At 44.1% G+C, this 21,869-nt stretch overlaps 1 protein-coding gene across 6 annotated transcripts in view; it reads right to left on the bottom strand.

Moving 5' to 3' along the window:
* RUNX1 (RUNX family transcription factor 1) overlaps window positions 1-21,869 on the bottom strand; it is a 174,914-nt gene that overhangs the window by 38,440 nt on the left and 114,605 nt on the right. For all 6 annotated transcript variants that reach the window (XM_069785156.1, XM_069785153.1, XM_069785155.1 and 3 more), the window contains one exon: window positions 15,609-15,713. In XM_069785156.1, the coding sequence (XP_069641257.1) occupies window positions 15,609-15,713 (105 nt within the window). The remainder of the gene's footprint in view (window positions 1-15,608; window positions 15,714-21,869) is intronic.

Here is a 21,869-nt window from a genome sequence, read left to right as displayed (position 1 = left end):
CAGATTCCACACTGTGCTGTAAATTATCCCAAGGGGGGGGAAATTAAAATATAAAAAGACATATAGTAGTGGTTTCATCATTAAAGAGATCCATTAGAGCTTCCAAAAAAAAAAAAAAAAGGAGGGGAGAAGCAAAGAAAGATGAAAAAGACTTTTATCTGACATTCTGGTTGGTCAAGAGCAAATGCTTCCTTTGTCAGCAGTGCAAAGCTGGATGCTTCCTCAAGCCTTGGGCTCCTGACCCTGGACTTGAACGCAAACACGCAGAGTCATACAAGATGTGTAAAATACCTCATACGTTTGGATTTTTTTAAGCTTCAGCAGGCTGAACGCAGGGCTTGCAGAGCCAAGAGCCAGATCCTTCCAAATCCATCCCCCCCGATGTTACTTATTCCTAATTTCAAATTCCGCTCAGATATCTTCTGCTTTTAAGTGAGTGCACCAATGCCAAGTCTGACCCCCTGCTACCCTACCTTCTCCTCCTGCCTCCCTGGTGCTGCCCTCTCAGCATCTGGAGTTTTGCCCGCCTGGCGCGAAACCAAGTGTCCCGGCAGCACAAGGCTGTGTGCTAGCAGCGCTGCACAGAGGTGAGCAGTTCCTCTGAAGCCAACGGGTCAAGGGCTGCATTAAGGCCGCTGAAGCAGGAATTCACTTCCCTGCTTGAATCTAGCTCAGGCACTATATTTGTGTCGAGCTGGCACACGACGCCGGGCAGGGCGGACAAACCCGAGCTCGCTCTGAACAAACCAGCGAGCAGGCGGCGAGCTGAGCAAATTAACTCAGGCACAGCATCCTCCCGAGGTCACCGTGGGGCACCTCGTTCCCAGGCCAGCTCCCTCCAAGCTGATGGGAATATCTCTGCCTGTCTCTGCACCACGCATCCACCAAGCGAAACTCCTGGACCCCACCACCCCGTCCTGCGCTGCTCCGGATCATCCTGCTGAATTTTGGGCATTGAAGGGGGTTGTCTCAGCTAGCAGCCTCCTGCACAGGGCCTCCTCCGTAGCCTAGGGGTACCAGTGGTACATCGGCACACCCAAGATCTGTCTTATCCCTTGAGCCTGTGGAAATTCCACTTGTGTCAATGCATTCAGGGAAGAAAGACCAGCACCAACAGGTTCCTTCTCAGGGGAACTCTGCTGTTGTTTTGGTCTGTATCTTGTAATTTTTGGTGGGAACTACCTAGAATCAACGCCAGGCAATTGTCACCTCAAGATATAGCTCCAAAAGCGGCTGTCCCGTGTCCCCCCCCAATCAGAAGAGCTATTTAACCTTTTCTTCCTTGCTGACTGCTGCAGGTAGCAACACAGAACCTGTTTTGCATGAAGGTCTGCAGCAGGAAAGTGAAGAACTGTGTCAGAAAAATGTAACAAATATAAATGGTTTTCCCAAGCCACTATAAATGCAGAGGCAGAGCTTTGCTAGGGTGACTTGTATTTTCGTGTTTATTAGCTTTACTTTGAAGTTACCGTCTAAACACCTTCCTTAAAGAGCAGGCAAGTTATCCTCAGTTCACCCCTGTAAAGCCCAGGACTATTATTATCCCCCTTTTATAGGTGGAAAACTGAATGACAGAGAAATGAGGTGACTTGCCCGTGGTCAGGCAGTGACCCTGTGGCAGACGCTTGCCTCCCAGCTCAGCACGGTGACCACAAGCCCAGGCTTCCCCTTTCCAGGAGAGCAGCGTGATGCAGGATGAAAAAGAGTGGCAGAAAGGCGCTTGGAAACTGGTGCGGCTCTGCTGAGCCGGCAGTTTGGCCATGAGGATCTGCCACTTTTGCAAATCAGATGGGACTTTATGGAAGTTAGTCAAACATCCAGCTGTTGAATGAAGACAACCTTGGCCCAGAGCTCACAGAGAGAGCCGGCCTGCCACAAAATGGCATCACTGTCCTCTTTTCCTCCCTATGTCCCCATAGTTTTTAACAAGCATCAATTTGCAGGTACTAGCACAGGAAAGAAAAGGGCAGCATTTTTTTCCCTTGGGACGCTGGAAGAAATAGGACATACCGCCTGCTTGGCTAAACAAGGTTTGGGGGCTTTGGGACTTTTTTCCTTATCTGTTTCAAATACTGTCTCAGTGAGGTCAGGTGGACTTTTTTTTACACAGAATATTAAACAAGGAGGGCAGAGAAAACACTACCTTTTCCGATACTTTTACAGCAACACAACATGAAAGTGCTTTCCCTCTTAATGGGAGGGAAATGCAGTTTTATAGACTTTAAGAGACTGTGGAGCACTCAGCTTGGCCCGTGGCCATCTGGTTGGAGCTCTGGATGTGGAAACAACAAGAACAAAGTGCCTTGGCAACCCCCATTTTTGTGCACATGGGGCACTTGTTGGGAACGGTTGCTCAGTCTGGGTTTCACACCGGAGCCAGCCCCATGGAGACGACAGCAGCGCTCCGGGCTGCCTCCAGGTGCAGAAATAGAAACAGGTTTCCCATTACCTTCCTTTTAACCTTGTTTTTAAAAGTGTCACTAGGTGTCTTTCAGGTTCAGAGGGGGAGAAGCAGGTAAAACAGAGACTAAGGAAAGGCATCGCTACTCTCTTTCTGCCAGTTGAAGCTACCAAAATTCCTGTGGGTACCCAGGAGCGTTTTACAAGTAAACACTGTTGGAATGGATTAATGGACACGGTTTTTTTTCTCTTTTAATCAAGTCACAGGACAAGTACACTCTTCTGTCTCTTGCTCTCATTCACTCACAAATCTGACTATTTGGAGTTGGTGCATCAGGAGGTACAAACGCCTGCAAAAGGTTTGGGCTTAGGGGACCAGGTGTCTGGCAGAGACTCACTGGTTCATGCCTGCTGAGCATCCTGGCCAGAGGCAGACCCGAGCAGAAACGCCACAGGTTTTTGTGTGTATTATCCACAAGTTTTCTGCCCCAAATCAGCAGGTTATACTTGCATGGAGATGGTATAAGGGGAGTTTAATTAAGCAGAGCCCTTTCTCCCTGAGGGGAGCAGAATACCTCCCCCTCTCTCCTCTTCCACCCCTTTCCCGGGTGGAAATGGAAACTTTTCACAGCCAAAAAGTGGATTAAACACAGGAAAATACAGCATCTGGCCAGACTTTGCTGAAGTAGGGAGTGACTGATGAGATGCGATGCTTTGGTTTAACGAAAGCTGGCTGCTTTGGAGCCATGTTGGACCTTGATCCAAGCATCTCCTCTTTTCAGGGCTGTTTGTGTTCAAGGCTTTGGTCTGGCTCCAGCTCTAGTGGGGTAGAAAATAAGCCATGTTTCATTGTGTCCAGTTAGTAAAGTGGTAAACATTGTTTTGTGCCATGGAGCTAAAATAAATCCAATTATTTTGTACATAGTGAAGGATGAGAAGAAAATATACTCTTTCATGTTATTGCAGGAAGTGAGCACATTATCTTTAGTGCAAAAAATAATATATTCTTGTAAACAAAAGTGAATTAAAATATAGTGCTTCTGTATTACTACCAAGCTGGGAAATGCAAATGCTTGAAAATCAGCTCACAAAAAAGCATATTTTTTTTTGCTAACAATGGAAATAGTGTCTTAAGTGCATAAACCAGTAATATTTTGCTATGTGCCAGATATCCCAGATATAAAATACTTTGCACACTCTTTTTCCCTGATTTCCTATCTGCACAGAAAGAGCAAGTAGTATAACCTTGCTAGGACACCATTTGCTGTGTTTTCAAACAGACCTGACCTGATCCTGCAGAGATGTATGCACGTGCTTAGCGTAAGGCACTAACCGTTGTTACATGGCAGCCCATGGGGCTCTGGGAAATCAGGCTTGAAAATAAAACCAATCTGTAGAGTGGTTTCCTCTCTAGCCTCCATCACTTGGAAAAGACTTATACTGCACTCAGGCATTAGAAGGATCAGTATGGGACAGCATCAGAGCTCACCAACATCTTGCACAGTGTTAAAAATATAATGTAGAAAGTTCCTAAAAAAGGAATTAGACACACTGTAGGATATTTTCTCTTTCCTCAGTGAAAAATATTATTGCTGTGGTGAGGAAAAATAATGGTGATAGTAGTTAGAGCTTTGAGTACACTCATCAACAATTAAGGTTTTTTGCTGTTTTTTCCTAAGCACTGCACAATGCAAGCCTTCTTTCCAGACAGAAGGAACATCGTGGTAGACAGGATATTATGCTCAACATTTTCATGCCATGTCTGTAATTACCAGCAGAATCAGTGTTGGTCATCAGACCCAACCTGACCGTAGGCACGAGGTGCTGGGAAATGTGTGAATGGGGCTGGATATTACGCAACTCGATGACCAGGCTGACATCCAGCCGCCCTTCAGAAGCAGAATGCTGAGCAATGCCAAGCACAGACAGACTGACACTGGGAAGCCCTTCCAGATGCAATTCTATCAGCTCACTGGCAAACCTCACCCTTTCTGTGTCTCTATGGAAAAATCTGCTTGTTACTCCGAGTAACTGCAGACAGACTAGATGTTTCAGGTACGATCCTTTGCTAAGCATTTAATTTTTCCACCAGGTGATCCAATTTGACTGTATGTTGAACAAGTGTCCAGTGATACCAGCAAGGTGAAAAAAGATTTACACAGCAGGTTCCCTGCTCTCTGGTAACTCCCTAGTTTGCCTGGGGGAAACCCCAGGTACCTTCTTGCACTTCTGTTGGGGGGTTAGTCGCCCTACTGTAACAACATGTACCCTAAGCAGCTGGTGCATTTTTTTCCTACATGTTTTAACAGTAGTTAAACAATATTTTGGCAATATTTTTTTTCTCACCTCTTCTTTTTTAAATCAATGCTTTTCAAAAAACCCACACATATAGATGCTATAGGTAGAGAGAATTTGCCATGAGAGGGAGTCCTGCCCTGGAACACAACGAGTGCAGGCGGGAGAGTCTGGATCAAGCCCCTCTTGCCTGGTCTATACTAGAAAACAAACTTTGGTTTCCTGTTTTCCAGATGAGTGCCCTAATTCCAGGCTGAGAGCCCTTTTCATCACCAATTCACTGTCCAGCTGCATCAGGAGAGCTCCAGCAGGGAATGTCCCCAGGAAAAGGGGTAAGCGGAGGCTGCTGGTCTCCCTCGCTCCAGCCGGCACACTGTCTGCGAGACTGCGGGCTCCTCCGGGCTGGGTCCCTCCAGCTCTCTCCCTGCCTCCTGACAAACATCTGAAAAGCCTCACGTCCACCCTGAGGTACCACAGCCAGAAAAAGCAATCTTGACAATTTTTGCGAGGCAGGAAATATGCTTCCTCTCCCCCCAGCTCTGCTGGTGAGGCCTGTGCTGTACTAACAAATAGCAATGCACAAACGTATTTCCACTTAAAACACAATTATTTTGCTTGCCATGGATCCACCAAAACTTCTGATGAATCTGACACATGTGTGTTCTCTATTTCTGTCATGGAAGTGCAATTATTCTGTGGGTTCACCTCAGGAATTAGGTCATCACAGCGAAGTAAAAGTAAGGGAACTGAGCATTAGGGATTTGGAGAGAAGTTGTTCATGAAAGTTAAATTAGTCTGCAAAATTATACCCTTTGCTTTCTTTTCCCTTTCCCCCATGTCAATATATATACTTTAAAATCCTGACTCCTTGACAAATTTTGAATGACTCCCAACTTAAGCATCGCATTGCCAAAAGCCTCTTTTGTTTCTTTATAGTTTGCATCTTCCCACACGTACAAACTGCCATAGGAATACCCTCTAGCCGTGGGCTGAGACATCACAGTTGAAGATATGTATGAAAGAGTAGGTGCAGAATGAGACACAACCAGCCAACCAACAGCTCAGCAAGCAACCAAGAAAAATACAGGCACAAAAAGACACTTCTGTCCAAAGAAAAGCTGCAGAAACACAAGGCTCGGGCAGCAAGGACTCAGCTGCCATTTGAGCAGCCCTTGGGAGAAAGTTATCTCTCTGCTGAATACAGGGGACCAGGCTCCTAATTCAGGCACCTTAATCAAATGTGTAAGCTTAGGTGGGGTGAATCTGGACCCCCTCCCTCAGTCTGAGTGGGAAAAGTGAGGGATGATAGCGTTTGCCACCTTTGCAGTGCCTCCGAGAGGACAAATGAATGGGAAAGTGAGTTGCACAAACATCATGGTATTGGAGGTCAGAGAAATAGCTTAGACAGAAACCTATTTCATCAGTCCACTGAAATAACTCTAGACAGTAAAAGGTCTCCATCATTCAGCCTCAGACAGAGTTGAACAAGGGACCTGCAACTTAAAGGTCAAGTCCTGCGGCTCACCGTTTATGTAAACCAGGGGAATTTGGCAACACAAAAGTAAATTTACTCCCCATGGATACTGACCATTCAGACTTTGACGACTTGTAAAAAACTTTGCTCCTGTCCAAAAAAAGTATATCGCTGGGCTACGTACTTCGCTTGAACTAAAGACTTTTGCTTTTACCAAGTCCGGTGACTGGTGTTTCCACACAATAGTTGAAAATACCTGTTTTTCCGAAGAAATGAGTTTAGATATTGTAATCTGTAGGTTACTAAGCAGTCCCTCCTCTGTACTAATGCTTCATTGTGCCTACACAGAACTGGAGTTCACTGAAAGCTTATAAATCTCATCTGGTTCTGCCTAGTCTTTATTTTAGGTTCTTGAACCACTTTTTGCTTTCCTCATTTTCTTTGCAGCTGCAGAGAGATATAGTAAGCTACTGTATAGCATTTTGAAAGCAGGGCCTCTGAGAAGTTTCCAAACTGCATACAAGCAGGTTATTCTTTGGCTTGTTTTCTTTGGCTTGGTGTTAGCAGTACAGAATGAGTCAAACAGTATTAACTTTCAAGAGGGAAGTGGTGTGGTCAACCAAAACTGTTTGCGGCTAGATTGCGAAGATAGGTAGAGCAGGTAATGAAGAACAGCCCATAATGCAGGGTGTAGGTAGCAGAGGCAGACAGACTCAGACAAACAGAATCCTTAATAATTAAATCAACACTGTCGCCTAAATTTTTCTGCTGCTTTATGTGCTAAGGTTATGACAGAGCCTGGCTTTTCTGGACCGGTCAGCCTTGAGAAGATGGCCTGGTGCATGCCGTGCTTGATGGACTGAAACTACAACACTCTGCAAAGGAAGAATAAAGGTCAGGTGCTATTAAAAAAAAGAGAAATATATCAACTTTTCATTTATGGCTGGTTAAATGCTTTCTTGTGCCTCTTCCCATTTTTACAGGCTATTTCTTATCTGTTCCATGATTAAAGAAGGCAAGGGAGATGTTTCCATCCTTCCCTCTCTTTAGGATGTGTTTCAGTTATTAACAAGCATATTGTGCCCTCATACAACAGACAGGTTCTCTTACGATTCAGAAGCAGAGTCGAGATGGCCTCCTCCAAGCATTGCTCTCCCTCATGCTTTGCACAGACCCATGCAGCCCTGACACAGGACCAGTCTGACCAAGATTTATCATTAACACTAATAGAAAATGCATTTACTCATTACAATTCCCAATTGCAGCGAACGAGCAAAGAGCAAGGGCACAAATGGAGATGCAGAGCAAAAGTCTTTCTGCATTCTTCACATCGGGTGACAGAATGAAGCAAAAGCCTGCAGTGTTTTTGTATGGGCCTGCAAGGAGGAAACTGCTGCACCTTCTGATAATCCAGGGCAGGTGGAGCTGGGAGGGACTGCAACACAGATGCATTTTCACCCCTTCCAGTCATATTCCAAGAAGAAAATAGGGCTGTTCACTGAAAGTGCCACACAGCTTCATCCAGCCTTTCTCTTAGACGCGTGTTGTTTTGGTAAACCCGAAAGTACGGCAACTCCTCAAGAACAAGGCTTCGGAAAAGGTCCTGCACTGCCAAAAGCTTGTTTGGCAAACGGGAGTGTCTGACCACTCCACGCACAGTGGAAGTTTCCCTCCCCCTTCTCCCAGCTCCCGTAGGATCCTGAGGAGGAGAAGGCCCTCTCCCCGACCTCCTGTGGAGAGCAGGGTGAAGGAAGCAAGCTGCAGAGTTTGTGTGCAGCCAGGTCCTGCTGCCTTCCAGCGCATCCCTGAAGGAAACTCTTGCCTGCCAGCGGTGCGGTAGGCATTCGGTGGCCAGCCCTGGAGGGACAGCGGGATTGCTGACTGATGCTCTAACAGACCAGCTTTGCTAGCTAACCTCCTTCTAGGAAGGGTAGGGGCTACATGACACCCTTAAAACCACAGTAGGCAGCTCCACTGCGGGGTTTCAACTACAAGCCCACCCTTCCCCAGCTCATTCAAAGCCCCAGCAACTGCTTCAAACCTTTCATTTGCTCGCGTTTAACGACTGCCATTCAAAAGCTGTCCTTTCCTGAAGAAACACGATGGATGAAGGACCAGACTCAGAAATCCTTGATTCAGAGCACCACCAACTAACTTCACTGGAAAGACACTTGGCATGTCAGTGAACTAGGGACTTCAGTGGGGACCAGTGTATACTCATATGCCCTACGGCCAACCTACTTGCCAGGGTGCTGCATATTAATGCTTTTCTTTACATACACACACAAAATACAAGTGGCATCTATGCAGTCTTTTTTCATATTTCTATGGAAAATGTCCCCCCCCAAAGACTTGTTCACCGATGTTAACAGCTATAAATTCTTTCTAGGTCTGTGCAGTTGACAGGAGAAAGTCAGACCTACTGACTGCTTAGGAAGCATTTTCAGCAGTAATATACATTCACCAAATTCTGCTTTTGTCACAGTTACAGAGTACTTGCCCACTGATTTCAGCAGAGCTAGACCGAGACTGTATATCCCTTGAAAATCCTACCATGCAAATATAGGTAAACACTTAAAAATATTCACCACAGTCTTTGTAGCCATTCAACCACTAGGCAATAAAATAATGAATATTAATTGCAAAAAAAAAAGGTTGACAAAGACAAAAAAAGTAAAAGAAATGAAAAATAACTACCTACCTGTCCTCAATTTAAAATCACTCTAATTCAAGGCGGGGTGGAAAAAGAGCTGTGTGGGATTAAGTGACTCAAAAAAGGAGTTGAAATAATTTCTATAGGACTGGGCCAGTCTTACCACTGTTCCTAGCCCACACCGCAGCAACTCTGGTTTCCTGTTTACCTGCTTTATACGAGGAAGGAGCTTGTCCTGTCAACACTTCTGTGTATCTTTAAAAACAGCCAAATAACTAGGCAAGCAAATATATATGAGCTACCGCACTGCCAGAAAAGCAGTCTTTACACAAGATTCCGTGTTGTACATATTTGACAATTTTATTGAACTAAAATGACAAATTCCCTGCCTCACATCACCCAACATCAACTCTTCTAACTGACTCAGCAGCGAGACTGATAAATGCCAGGGGAAATAATCTTGTTCCATCTCTTCCATATAGAAAAGAAGTGTCTGCACCATGAAACTTCAAGGATGCTGGTATTAAAAACCTATTGAGGTCCCACCTATTAAGTAGGACAAAAAGGATCCCTCCCTATCACTATTACACCAGGGAGTGCCAAGCATTCATATGAATTTCATAATCCTTTGCACATCTGATGGAGAACAACCAGCACTCTTTTTAGGAGCTGCTAGCCAGTTAAAGTCCATATGAGGCAGGTCTTGCCTGGATCTCGTCTGCACTGAGGGATCTTTGCACTGGGTAGTTACAGCAACTACTGGTTTTTGCTTTTACTGGTCTTTTCAGCTTGTGGGCAGCATGCCTGCTGGTGTGTCTGTATGATTTCCATTCTGCAACCAACTGCTCGAGAGTATGGGCTTTGCTTCAGGTTCCTGCTGCCTGTGAAAGCCCCCTGGGGTGGCCAGGCGAGGGGACTCCGGGATCTCAGACAACAGGCTGGTGCTGTGCCAGCCCTGCCAGCTGCTGTGAGGGGGCCAACCCCTGCCCGGAGCTGCCCCTGCCCCTGCCCCAAGGGGGCTGCTCTGCCGTCCCCTCACAGAGGAGAAGGGGCTTGCTGAGCAGCTGGGATGTGGGGCGCAGAGAGGTCTTTCTGGGACACGGGGGGACCCGAGAGCTGCAGAGGTGCCCGTGGATGCTCTGCAGAGCTGACTGCATCCAGACAGGCGACATCGGGTCCCGTTCTGCAGCCAAACTTTTAACAGCCAATGTCAAGTGGTCCTGTGCTACGTGACGCTCCTGTGCTACACAGTCCTGTGCTAAGCCAGAAGGCCCAGTGCTGTATCACTCGGGCTCCTGTGTGAAAGTGCGTGCATAATGGAAATAGGCCGATTTCCCCCTCACTCTTCACTTTTCTTCAGAAAACACAAGTCACAAAGGGACAAACTGCTCTCTGCTCTTTCGCTCTTTGTGTACTTTCATTATGAAAAATGGGCTGGTGGCATGCACAGCTTTCACAGTGGTGGGAGACGTGCCCAACCGCAGGACGTACATTTTAGGCTGTTGTTCCCTTGCCACCCTGGGGGACCGCGGAGCTGGCCTGCCTGCCAGGGGGCTGCTAGGACTGTCCTGCCTGTTCAGAAACAGCTCCTGCGGTCTGCAAGCATGCCCTTGCAACAATATACCTCTTTATTTAAATGGATTCAATTGCCCTTCCTTGTCCATCCTTCGATGAGACACACGCACAGAAAGGAAAGGAAACCAACAGCGATCCCCTACCTACCAGTAACCATGTAGAAACAGTAACGCATCAAGTCACACTGTGTGAATTTGAGCTAGCTCTGTTTTGTAATTTCCCCCAGCTGCTGCATGCTTGCATATAACCATTGCACAAGCCAACTACAAATGTCCCCAGAGTGCACCCATAATTTAAGCACTAGTCCACCCACGTCAGTGTCACCCAGACAATAGGATGCAGGGACACAAACACACAGGCACAGACCCGGCAGTGCGCAACTGTCAGCTTTTCTTGCAGCCCATCCCTTTCTTTTGTCTGTACACGGTCTATTTAGATTGGAAGCTCTCAGGGGCAAGTACCTTAGCCAAGATTTTTTAAAAAGCAATTAGCAAAGCTGGGTTATGATACCGAGAGGGTGATGTGCTGTGGAGCACGCAGCTACTGTTAGCAGAGGAAGAAAGGGTCCCCGTTGCGTTTCTGTTATATGGACAATCAACTTGTAAGCACCACCTTTTCCTCTACATGTTTTCTGCTAAGTAATCTGTACGCACTGTAAGTCTCTGGATGAATGGAAGCATCTGATAAGCCATCACTGAAATTTATATGGTGGGTCTATTCCAATGACACAATGATTCGTTTTTTCATGTTTTTTAAACTGTTCATTGGTAAATGTTAGTCTCAGTTTCCAATGGATGGAAGCACTTGCAGCAGAAAGCAAGCAAGAAATGAAGGCATTTAATATTATTTCAACTCACTGAGATGAAAAGGTTTTTTGGAGAACGGTTTGGCTTTTCCTTGCATGAAAGGCTGAAGGTGGAAGTGACGTGAAGCCCTCAGAGGAATCATCCCTCCCCAGCCTGATGTGTGCAGAGTCTTCCTCGCTTCTGCCACGGGACGGGCGATGGCCGGCCCCTCGCGGGCTCTGCTGACTCTCCTCCCAGAAGCTGCTCTGGGAGACTGAGGTCTGTGGACAAGGGTTGGATGGGGCAGGGGAAAGGATAAGCAGATCAGGTGCACTTGCCACCACCAGCCCTTGGGGATTCCCTAAACAAGTCCTCAGGCCGGGCAAGGGGGCTCTTGAAGAATTCCTTCAGAACAGCTACAGGCCATGGGCTTTCCTTGAACCTTACAAGTGAGACGGAATCACTTCTGATCAGGGTCTAAGGGTGTCCTTAACTGTGGTTGACCAAAGTTAACCTCCCCCCCCAGCTAGCTTTGCCAGGAGGCAAAAGGAAATTTCCATTCCTAAAAAGGCACTTCTTGGGCCAGCAGCTTTTTAAGCTCCTTCTCAAATCCTGCTCAGCAATATAATTCTTTCTCTCTCTGCTTCTCAGCATCCTGCCCTTTGATATAAGGATGCCAAAAAAGTATTTGGGAAAACCACACATCCAATACGGGATAATCACATTTAATGCCCAGCTTAACCTTGGACATCTCAGGCCCACTGGGGCTAAATCCATGTAGCCTTTTCATTTTGCACCTTTTTCAGGCACCTGGTCCATTAGTGAATTTTTCAGAGCTATGTAGGTTAAACCAATTCAATGAGAAAAACAGAAAGAAGCAGTCAAAAGAAGAAAAACCTAATTTTTAAGCAGACGTACACAGTAGGTCAAATGGCCTAAGGGAAATATTTAATTTAAGAGTCATACTATTTCTACCAAGTTTCCTAACCAAAAGTATTTTCATCAGGAGCACTACTCTTGATCTGGTTACTGCTAATGATTTTCCCCGTGGACTTAGCTCATAAAAACATAAATTGCTTTATGAATCATAGAATCATAGAAGTTGGAGAAGAAAATGATGGGTTAGGTCATCTTGCCCTTCTCCCTGACAGTGCAGTATTATTTCTTTTTATAAAAAAATTGAAAATAAGCATTTATTCAGAGCTGGAGAATGAAAATGCTAAGTTCAAAAGAGATTTTAAAAATACATAATGAAAGCAGTGGAGGAAGAGCCAGATTCTTAAGTACCTTGGCTCTCTCTACAAGCCATGACAACTTGATGAGAAGTATCATCTGGATAGGCACAGCCAGAAATTCAATGGCAAAAAAAGAACAATGGTGTAAGTCCTGCACACGAGTAATTATCATAGTTGTAAATGCAAATCTGGTAGTTACATAGGCAAATATACTGCTAAGCGAAGACCTGACCATCACAATAACCGCAACCAAATGTACAATGGGACATGCAAGAACCCAAAGTCTGCAGGCCTTTGTGCAGAGTGAAGGTGGCACATGTGACAATAGACACCATGTTATTGTCACCTGTCGTGACACCTCCACACATCCCAGTAAGCCAAAAAAGTCTGTGCTTTGCATATTTGCTTTTGCAGCCTTTGGTTTGAGTATTTTCCTGTTTTCCAAAAATGGTTTCAAATCCTGCTTTGTATTACTTTTTGAAGTTTCTTCCCCAAGCATGCCTACTTGAAGAGGCTGTCCTTTTGCATTTAAAAAAAAATCACTTTGAGAACCCGTCTAATTCTGACTCAGAAACTACTCTTGATCTGACATTCTCTGAAGACAAAAGAAAATGTTTCTCTTATTTCTTAGGTTAATCAATCTTAAAGGTTTCACATAAAAGGTATTTCTATGTCCCATAAAGTTAACTAAAAATCATCCTGGTGTGAAGTTCTGACTTTTGTCTCAGATGGCCTCCATCCTCAGAAATGGCCCCTTACTTTCCAGCATTTTTCACAGAGAATGCAGGCTCTCACTAGAATTCAGACTGTCTGTTATAAAGTAAATGAATCAAAAACTGTTGCTGGCGTTGGTTTTGGACTTCGGCATGTTTTTTCTAGATATCTGTAAGAGAGCAGTATCTAATTTTGTTCCCATTACTGTCTTCCATGGATTTCTTTTGAATCGGGACATCTTAGAAAATACATCTCAGTATTTCTGTAATTCCTTTAGCTGAAGCAAGTGAGTCATGGATCTGTAATCATGAACGTTCCCGAATATCAATTACTGAAACTAGAAACACTCTAATCTAGCAATTTTTATTTTGATTCTAGTCTCAATACAAGAAGGCCAATATAATTTTAAATCCCTTCAGTACACAGCATGCATGTTTTGATACGTCTAACCATGAATCTTATACATGAGTTTGTGCAGGTAACAGCCCTGCAATCTACTTTTGTACAGGCTACTCATGTAACTGATCTCATTGAACCAATGCAAAATAGGAGCGAGAGTATAGAAAAAGAAATGTACAGCCCAAACTCGCCAGAACTGTCTCAGAATGGAGAATGAACTTCTTTTTTCCTCCACAGCCTGTGGTGTATCTCGTCGGGCCAGTCTGTATCTCAGTCAAACGTATGAAGAGGAGAAGGGATACCAGACGGATGGCAAGAGCCACTGCGATTCAGAAACCCTTGGTGCGAAGTCAAACTGAGGGACTTCGCAGCCCTCTTAAAAACGAAAGGACCATAATCCCTTCTATGCCGTGTCATGAATGACTTGGCGATAAAAGGAGCTGTACATTCCTACTGAGGGGGGAGTCTGACCTCCTCTCCTGACACGCATAAAGCCTCCTCCACTATGGAACTGATTTGCCTGCAACAAAGTGAAATTATTTACAAGGAAGCTTTTACATACATTTGAGTCGGGAAGATACGTATGTTGCTTCAGTATGTATTATATCTCTACTTCCTTTTTAAAATGTAGAATCTTATTAAATATTAACTATTATACCAACTGAAGAATTGATTTAAAACAGTAGGTATGCCTGCAGGATGATTTTCTTTCTTACCGTGCTAGCAGACTCGTATTCAAAAAACTGAAGCTTATTTGTTATCTGCAAAACTATGAACATGCCCAGGTAATTGCATATTCAAATCTGGAACTTGCATATACAAATACCTTTTTTTATGTGCACAGCTGCCTGGTTCACCAGGGATATTTTTCAGGGACAATTCAACCACAATTTTCAAAAAAACCCCAAGCAAACTAAATAAGAAGCCTTACCCCAACAGCAGTATTTGTTTTAAAGTCTGGCCTCAAATCCAAAAAATATAGATCAGATTCTTCCACTAAATGAATGCAGCATCATGATGCGACTCAGACAAATGAAGGCTCGAGAAGAAAACTCACAGGCAAGACGGGAGTTTTCTAAGCTACTTTAGTTGAAGTTTCAAACCTTTCTTTTCTCCCTGCCAGTTAAGCAACCCCGAGCTGCGAGTCTCATTCTCTAGTGGGTGTTTGAATCCTGCTGCTCTCTTCTCCCACGACGATTCCACTTAAACAGCAGCCAGAACTTCTGCCAAGCATGCGGAAGGAGTGCAAGAAACTAACCACAAACCTCAATTTCCATCAGGGCATTTTGATAAAAACATGAAAATGCCCCATTTGGGCTAGTGACTGAGGTTAACAGTTGCCTCTGGTAACAGGCAGCGCATGTGCTGCAGAAGCACCTATACCTGCAGATCTGCTCCACCCTCACTTCACTTCACCCCGCAGACAAAACAGCCTGCCCTCACCACCCCAACAAAACAACCACCTATGTGAAAGGTGCAGGTATTCCCCTGGAGAAATCAAACCATTCATCTCCTCTGTGTACTTAATTCTTAAAAAAAGGAAGGAAAAAAAAAGAGGAAAGATTGGCTGGCTGTGAAAATGGGTGCTCCTAAGCTACACGACAGCATGAGGTCCAGTGAACTCCACAAGGCAGCAACCAGGTGTCATCTCTCAGGCATTTATTTATTTTTGCAGGGTGGCTGAGCTTGAAAAGTTAGATCAATGACATATTGGTTTCCAATGCTTTAAAATCCTCTTAACATCTGAAAGGCAAGACTAGCAAGAAATGATGCGTAAGGTATACTCTGCCCACCTTTTACCAGCATCCCTTCTGTCAGCTTTTGGGTATGATCCAAGTCATCCCTGGGTAGATACTTTAGAAATGCAATGCAAGTCATATTCTAGATCAGCTGGACACCCATGAGAAATAAGGCTTCGGGAAGGCATAATTAAAACCATTCGTAGAACAGCCTTGGCTTAAAACATACCCACTGCTCCACATGCATTGGACATTGCTGCGTTTCATGAGGCTGGTGATGAACCCCTATACTAAACCGCCAACTTGGCCTTCTGCAAATGCTGTCATTAGCTCACTTACTTCTGGGTTCACGAGGTCCGTCCACTGTTATCTTGATGGCTCTGTGGTATGTGGCTACTTGTGGCGGATTTGTGAAGACCGTGATAGTCAGTGTGAAGCTTTTCCCTGCAAGAGGAAAAAAAATGTTACTGAGCATACGAGTTGAGAAAAGGTGTACTCTTCATTTCAGATAGCACTCGAACACACCAAACGGCACTAAAACACTTTAGCTGTCCGTATCTGAAGATAGATATGTGCCCAGAGAGCGGGGTGTATAACCTCACAACTGCCTGGTGCTGGATGCATTCCCTCTGTGGCAACTGCTCAAAGCTTTCCGAAAAAAAATTAATTTATATTTAAATGATCTACACTTTGTTTGTAAAAAAAGGAGGTTACCCCTAACAGTTACAGTTTATCTGATCTACATGACTGCTAGTACATTATCTGTACTTTTTAAAGGGTGTTAGTTCAGAGAGGCTTAGAAATTGTGGCTGACTCTTCCAAAACTGCCACGGGAATCTGATCAACAGTGCTTGTTAAAATTAAAGAGAACTGGGTGCTCAGATCCCCTAGGCAGATCGTAAAATCCCACGTTTTGTGGTTGAAGCTAGCATTAGATCAATTCCACATTGCAAACCAGAACCCTTTAAAAATAATCTACTGCAATGCCAAGAAACAAGGGAACAGAAAAAATAAAAAAATCCCTACAGCTTGTCCACAGAGAATTAAAACATTTTATGAAGACATAGCAGAGCATTATGCTTAGTTTCTCTATTATTCAGTAAGAAAACTGTGAAGGTCTTTTCAAAATTGTTATGTGCATGCCACGGCTCTAAGTTGGGAAAAGTACTCGTTTTGGTGGCTGCTGGGGAGGGTTTCGTATCCCCTTGTGACTGCAATGCCTTCAGATCCTTCTACCCCTAGATTTGCTTTTGGCCAATGCCAGCATTTACTTCAGGCATTTTTTAAACAACAAAAGTAACATTCTGCATCTTTGATAAGACCTCATATATGCATTCATTATGGCTTTGGCCTGGACAACAATAAAAACATTGTCTGTCAGCAGGTTTAGCATAGTTATCTCAGCATCACGGAGGACTCAGATACTGACAGGAGTCTTCGTTATCAGTAAGAGACATCAAGGGACATCACCCCAAGTTAGATAACCAGGAACTGTTGTAAGAAAATTGAGGTGCTCCTCCTCTGGGCACATGCTGTGTGAGCTTTCCCATACAGTTCTGTCTGCTTCATTTTACCACTTGGCTTCAGCCCCCCTGAGTGTTGAGTTTCTTCCCTTCTATGACTTCCCATTTTAATTGTTTGCTTCATTTCTCTATATAAATAAATATAAATTTAAATACAAATGCAAATATAAATGCCTGCCTCTAACAGCAATATTCCCCCCCTCCCTATGCACATTCACTTGCAATTCAATACTTCTCTTAATGCAGTTCCTACTTCGGTGCTAATGGTCTGCATCAACATCATGGTGAGCACACACACATAGCTGTTACTGGAAACTGTCCTCATCACATCCCTGTGAATTAGGGAGGTATTCTCCCCACTCTACAGATGAGGAACTGTGGGGAGATAAAGTGTCTTGGCCACGATCTCACAGGAAGCCTGTGGCCAGCGATGCAAACCACTTTGGCTGCTGCAGCTAAATCCAACTATAATCCTGAATCACAGCCCTGACAAAACAGAAGCTGAAACGCAAGCCTCGCAAATCCCAGGCCAGTGCCTTCCCACCTCCACATCCTTGCTAGAAAGCAGTGCCTGAGATCGAAAGAATTGCAACAGAAGCAAAAGTCATTTCAGATCCCTGTCTCAGGGCCTTTGGCCCTCAACTCTTGGGTCCTACATCTACCCAGACCAAGGATGGCTGTGTTCTTGACATTCTTTACATACCAAATTACATGATAAAGCTTCACAGCTGTGTTACTCTTTCTCTGCCACCAGAACAGATCTTTCTAGGGGGCACCAGTAATGAAGTTCAATAAACTTCCTTCCAAAAAACTTTATCACCCATAGCATTAGGCTTAACAAATATTAGGGGCACCTGTAGATCTTCCTTCTTTGCAAAACCAGTTTCCCTTTATCATTATATACAACACCTAGATCACTAAGACTGAAAGAGACTTTGAAAATGTACTTTATTCTCTTTACTAATCTGGAGTATTTCCATCTTGCTTCCCATTTATTGGGTTTTTTTTTGACAGCTGTTGATGCCTTAGGTAAGGTGCTCCTGCTGTTCTGCTAGAATACATAGTCGATGTGTTTCTTTAGAAGGGTCTTGTGGATTTTCCAGATGGAAAAGAAACACAGGAAAAAAAAAACCCTATAGCGAAATGGAGTAAAATGTGTCCACGTTACCAGTCTACAAGACCAGAATAAAGAAGAAGAGGGACGTGAAGTTACTTTCAAGATTTTCTACAGAACAGAAGAGATCTCAGAGCCTGTATAAGGTTGTGACACAAGTTGCCAAAAGCAGGAAGACACTTAGCTTACTTCTTGTTGACAGAAGACTATTCATTAACCACATACTGGTTAACCACAGGACTATATAACCATAAACCTACGTGTCACTCATTGCTGCTTACCAATAATTCTGTCTGTGCTTTTTCTCTGGTTATTCTGTGTCATTTACATTTAGCTTTATTAAGTGGTTTTATCACTTTTATTCATAGCTTCTACATTATTCATCATTTATGTGTTTGGTTGACAAAGGTAGATTTAGATTGGAGGTATTGTTAGTGAAATCTGTGTTTTATGAATATTCCTGTTTTGGGATGACAGCAGGACTATAAATGTCTCCTCCTTGCTTTTATGTGTTATGATACAGATTTTTATTTTCAACATACACTTGCATAATACACTTACACACAAGCGTATGCACATACACACACATACATATGCAACATGCAGCAGACTAAACTGGTAGAAATAATACTAGATTAGTCAGTGGAGGCTGTATTCAGACTCCTTAGCACCGGAGCCTGTATTAGATGCCATGACTTCTGATGCCTAAGTGACCTCCTAACTATTGGTAGAAGACCTACACTGAGCACTTAGTGTCTCTGCTCAACTTAGAAACGGGTGGGTGCCACCAAAACTGAGTTAGACAGCTTAAGTGATGGACTGACCTCTTTAGTGACAGTAAAGAGGGGCCAAACACCCAAAGAAGGCATTCTGAAACATTGGTTTGGATGCCTCCAATAGTCATGATGACAATTTGATGATGTCCTAGCAGTCACAGCAAGCTGGCACGTAGCCCTTCATTAGCTAATATCAAAATCTGAGACCCTCTGGGTTAAACAGTTCCATAAAACTACCGAAAATCATACTCAAAGTAGCTCAGGTCTATGATGCATGCCTCAGTATACTGAAGCCGATTGCTACTGTGTCATCACAGGAGTCTTTGCCGATGGTGGAAGGGCTGAAGGGTGATGTCAATGTCCAGCTGTGCCTCTCTGGGGTGCAAAAGTAACTTCAGAGACTGTTGCTCTCTCTGTAACTATCCCTGGCAGCTCCTAATATTAGGCACATAGCACCTCATGAGCACGAGGATTAAATTCTCCAGATGCAAGACAGGGCTCTGCGTTTGGAAACCCTTCCCACAGACACCAGGCATACCCTCATGTGCCTAAGAGCACAAGAGTCACTGCTTCCATCAAGTCTTCCCTCACAACCAGGGTAGGAAAAATTGCTTGGTAATGATTGTTTTTGCAAGAGCATTAAGGCCAGAACCCTTCTACAAAAAATAATGGAAACAGTAGCATTTCTGGCCAAAATACAATACAGACTTTTGAAATTATACCTAGAGGCTCTGTTGATGGGTTTGCTAGAGACTGTACTACCAAAAGTGCCCCCAAGAGTCACTGCTGATTTGACAGCCAAAGTCAGATGGATTAAACCGGTTGTCCCCAGCTCATGACTTTATAGGATTGCTCATGAGATCCTCTGACACTGTGCAAAGCTGTGAGAACTTAAGAAGAAGCACAAAGCTTAATATTGTCCACCAGCACCTGCTCAGCAATACTGTTCCTGGACCAGCAAAAGGTGAAGATCAGCCTCCAAGACGCAAGCATGTGAAGGTGGTGTGCCCGTGCTCTACACTGCAATACAGGAACTTGAAGTCTGCATCCCACCTGACAGAGGCTGGAAGCAAAACGAGCGGTGAGCTCACATCTAGCATGATGAGAGATTATTATTTAAGTGGTCCCCCAGAACAGCACTGAAGGGCTCTAGAGGGAGCAATAGGCTTGTAAGCTACAGCCCCTGGGAATGTTTGAGAGGAACCAAGGGGAAAAAAATGAATCCCAAGTGACAACATGGTCACATGAAGCTCCTGTGTGCTGCTTTAGTCATCTCTGAGCAGTGTCATGACCAGACGGGTCTGGAGGTGGGAAGGCAGACTTAAAATATAAGTGGCTGCATGGGCAGATGCAAAGGGGAATGAGAACAGACACAGGGAAGAGAGGCCACATCTTGAACCTATCACTTCATTTTAATCCACCTCTTTCTCAGGCAAAAAAAGCCGTTGATTCCATTGATGAAGGTTCATCCAAATAAGGACAGAAAAAAATGGAGTTAAAGCCTCAGAAGTCTGCCTGTGGTGGAGGAGGAGGAAAGGGAGGCCAACAGATTATGTGGTTACAATTACTATCTTTTGCTTTTGGGATTTATTCTGATGATCACAGATGTGTCATTACAGTTTTGGGGGGGGGGGTTTAATTGTTACAGTAAATTAGTAGATAAAAAGAAGAAGAAAAAAGGGAAAGGAGTCAAGAATGGTTGTGCTGACAAGGACAAAAGGTATAGATGGAAAAATATGAAATGTAATACACAAATGCAATACAAATTATATTACAAACATTTCTATTATATTAGTGGGAGACTTCCAGGTTCTAGCAAGAAAGATTGTGATACTTTTTTTTTTTATCCAGCTTCTACTTTTTAGTGCTTATGTACTTACTTTTATTAAACCACGCTAAATGATCAATTTTATACATCTTTACAATTTCTCACAACATCTTCCTGGGTATTTGCCAAAGTGAAGATGCCTACTGCATTTTAATAACATATCTGACTGTATCTCTGGGCAGCATGTAATACACACACACACACACTCACGTATTCATTCTCAAATGTCGACTATTATACACTGGGGCCAAATTTTGCCATTCTTATCACTTAAGCCCCTGAGTACTCCAAATGTAATCAATAGGATCAGAAGGGCCAACATAATATGATCCTTCATTAGTTAACTGCTGCTTATCAAATAAGTGAAATATTTTTGTAGGTGCTCAAGTCACATGTCCAATTGCAAAAAACCTGCACAAGTCCAAATTCTGTGCTCAGATGGTGACTCTTTTCTCCTGCCTCTGGTGACAGTTTCACACAGTCAGAATATAATTTTGCCGGTTATGTTTGGTCCAGTGGTTATTTCATCAGAAAAAAGCTGCAGCGGAAGTAAGCGGCATCAAAAAAATAACATAATTTGTTTATCATCAGGACCACAGTACCACTGAATTTAAATAAAAGAAAAAACTGTTATTCACCTCATTTGCTACCATGCTGTAAATGGTTTACAAAGTCTGACTGCCACAGACCAACGGTCCCAACAGATAAATGCGAACATGGGGAGATGTCAGCAAATCGGGGTGATTGCCCAACGAAATGCAAGAACTGCCCATGCAAATCAGTTGCACGGGCAACGGATCTGTTTGTGTATTTATATGGATGTTTTGCAGGTGTAAGTGTGTGTCAAGTTGGAGATTTGGGAAATACACCCACTTGTCTCCTGCCAAATCAGCCTGGGTCAGCATAAAGGTATACTTCTGAACATTTCTGTTGAGTGTCTCACTCCAGGAAGTTCTTATATCTGTGTTTACATAGTATCTACTTACCCAGAATGAAATCTCCATCGCATTAAATCAATAGGTGTTTTGTTCTGGATTTATATGGGTCCAAGTTGCCATGAAAATGGCCAAAAATGGCCTTGCTGCAAACTTGGACCCAGCTATGATCTACTGAATTTGCTTTGCAATAAGTTGTGGAAAAGCAACTCGCTGCTGCGGGAGTGTGGCTGGCGCTGGCTTCTCCCCGTCCCTTTCCTTCCCAGCTCCCTGAAGCACCACCAAGTGCTTAACCAAGACGTGCAACTCACTCTCTTTTCCTCCCTGCCCATTCTCCAAGCTTTTTTCTGGCTAACAAGTCAAATGCTGTGGTGGAGAGCAGCAGAGCCACCTGCCTCTCCTGCCGCGGCTCTGGGGATTCCAG

Source organism: Haliaeetus albicilla, chromosome 6, assembly GCF_947461875.1.
Source record: "Haliaeetus albicilla chromosome 6, bHalAlb1.1, whole genome shotgun sequence".
Classification (NCBI taxonomy): domain Eukaryota; kingdom Metazoa; phylum Chordata; class Aves; order Accipitriformes; family Accipitridae; genus Haliaeetus; species Haliaeetus albicilla.
This window is presented reverse-complemented; position numbering and strand designations above follow the sequence as displayed.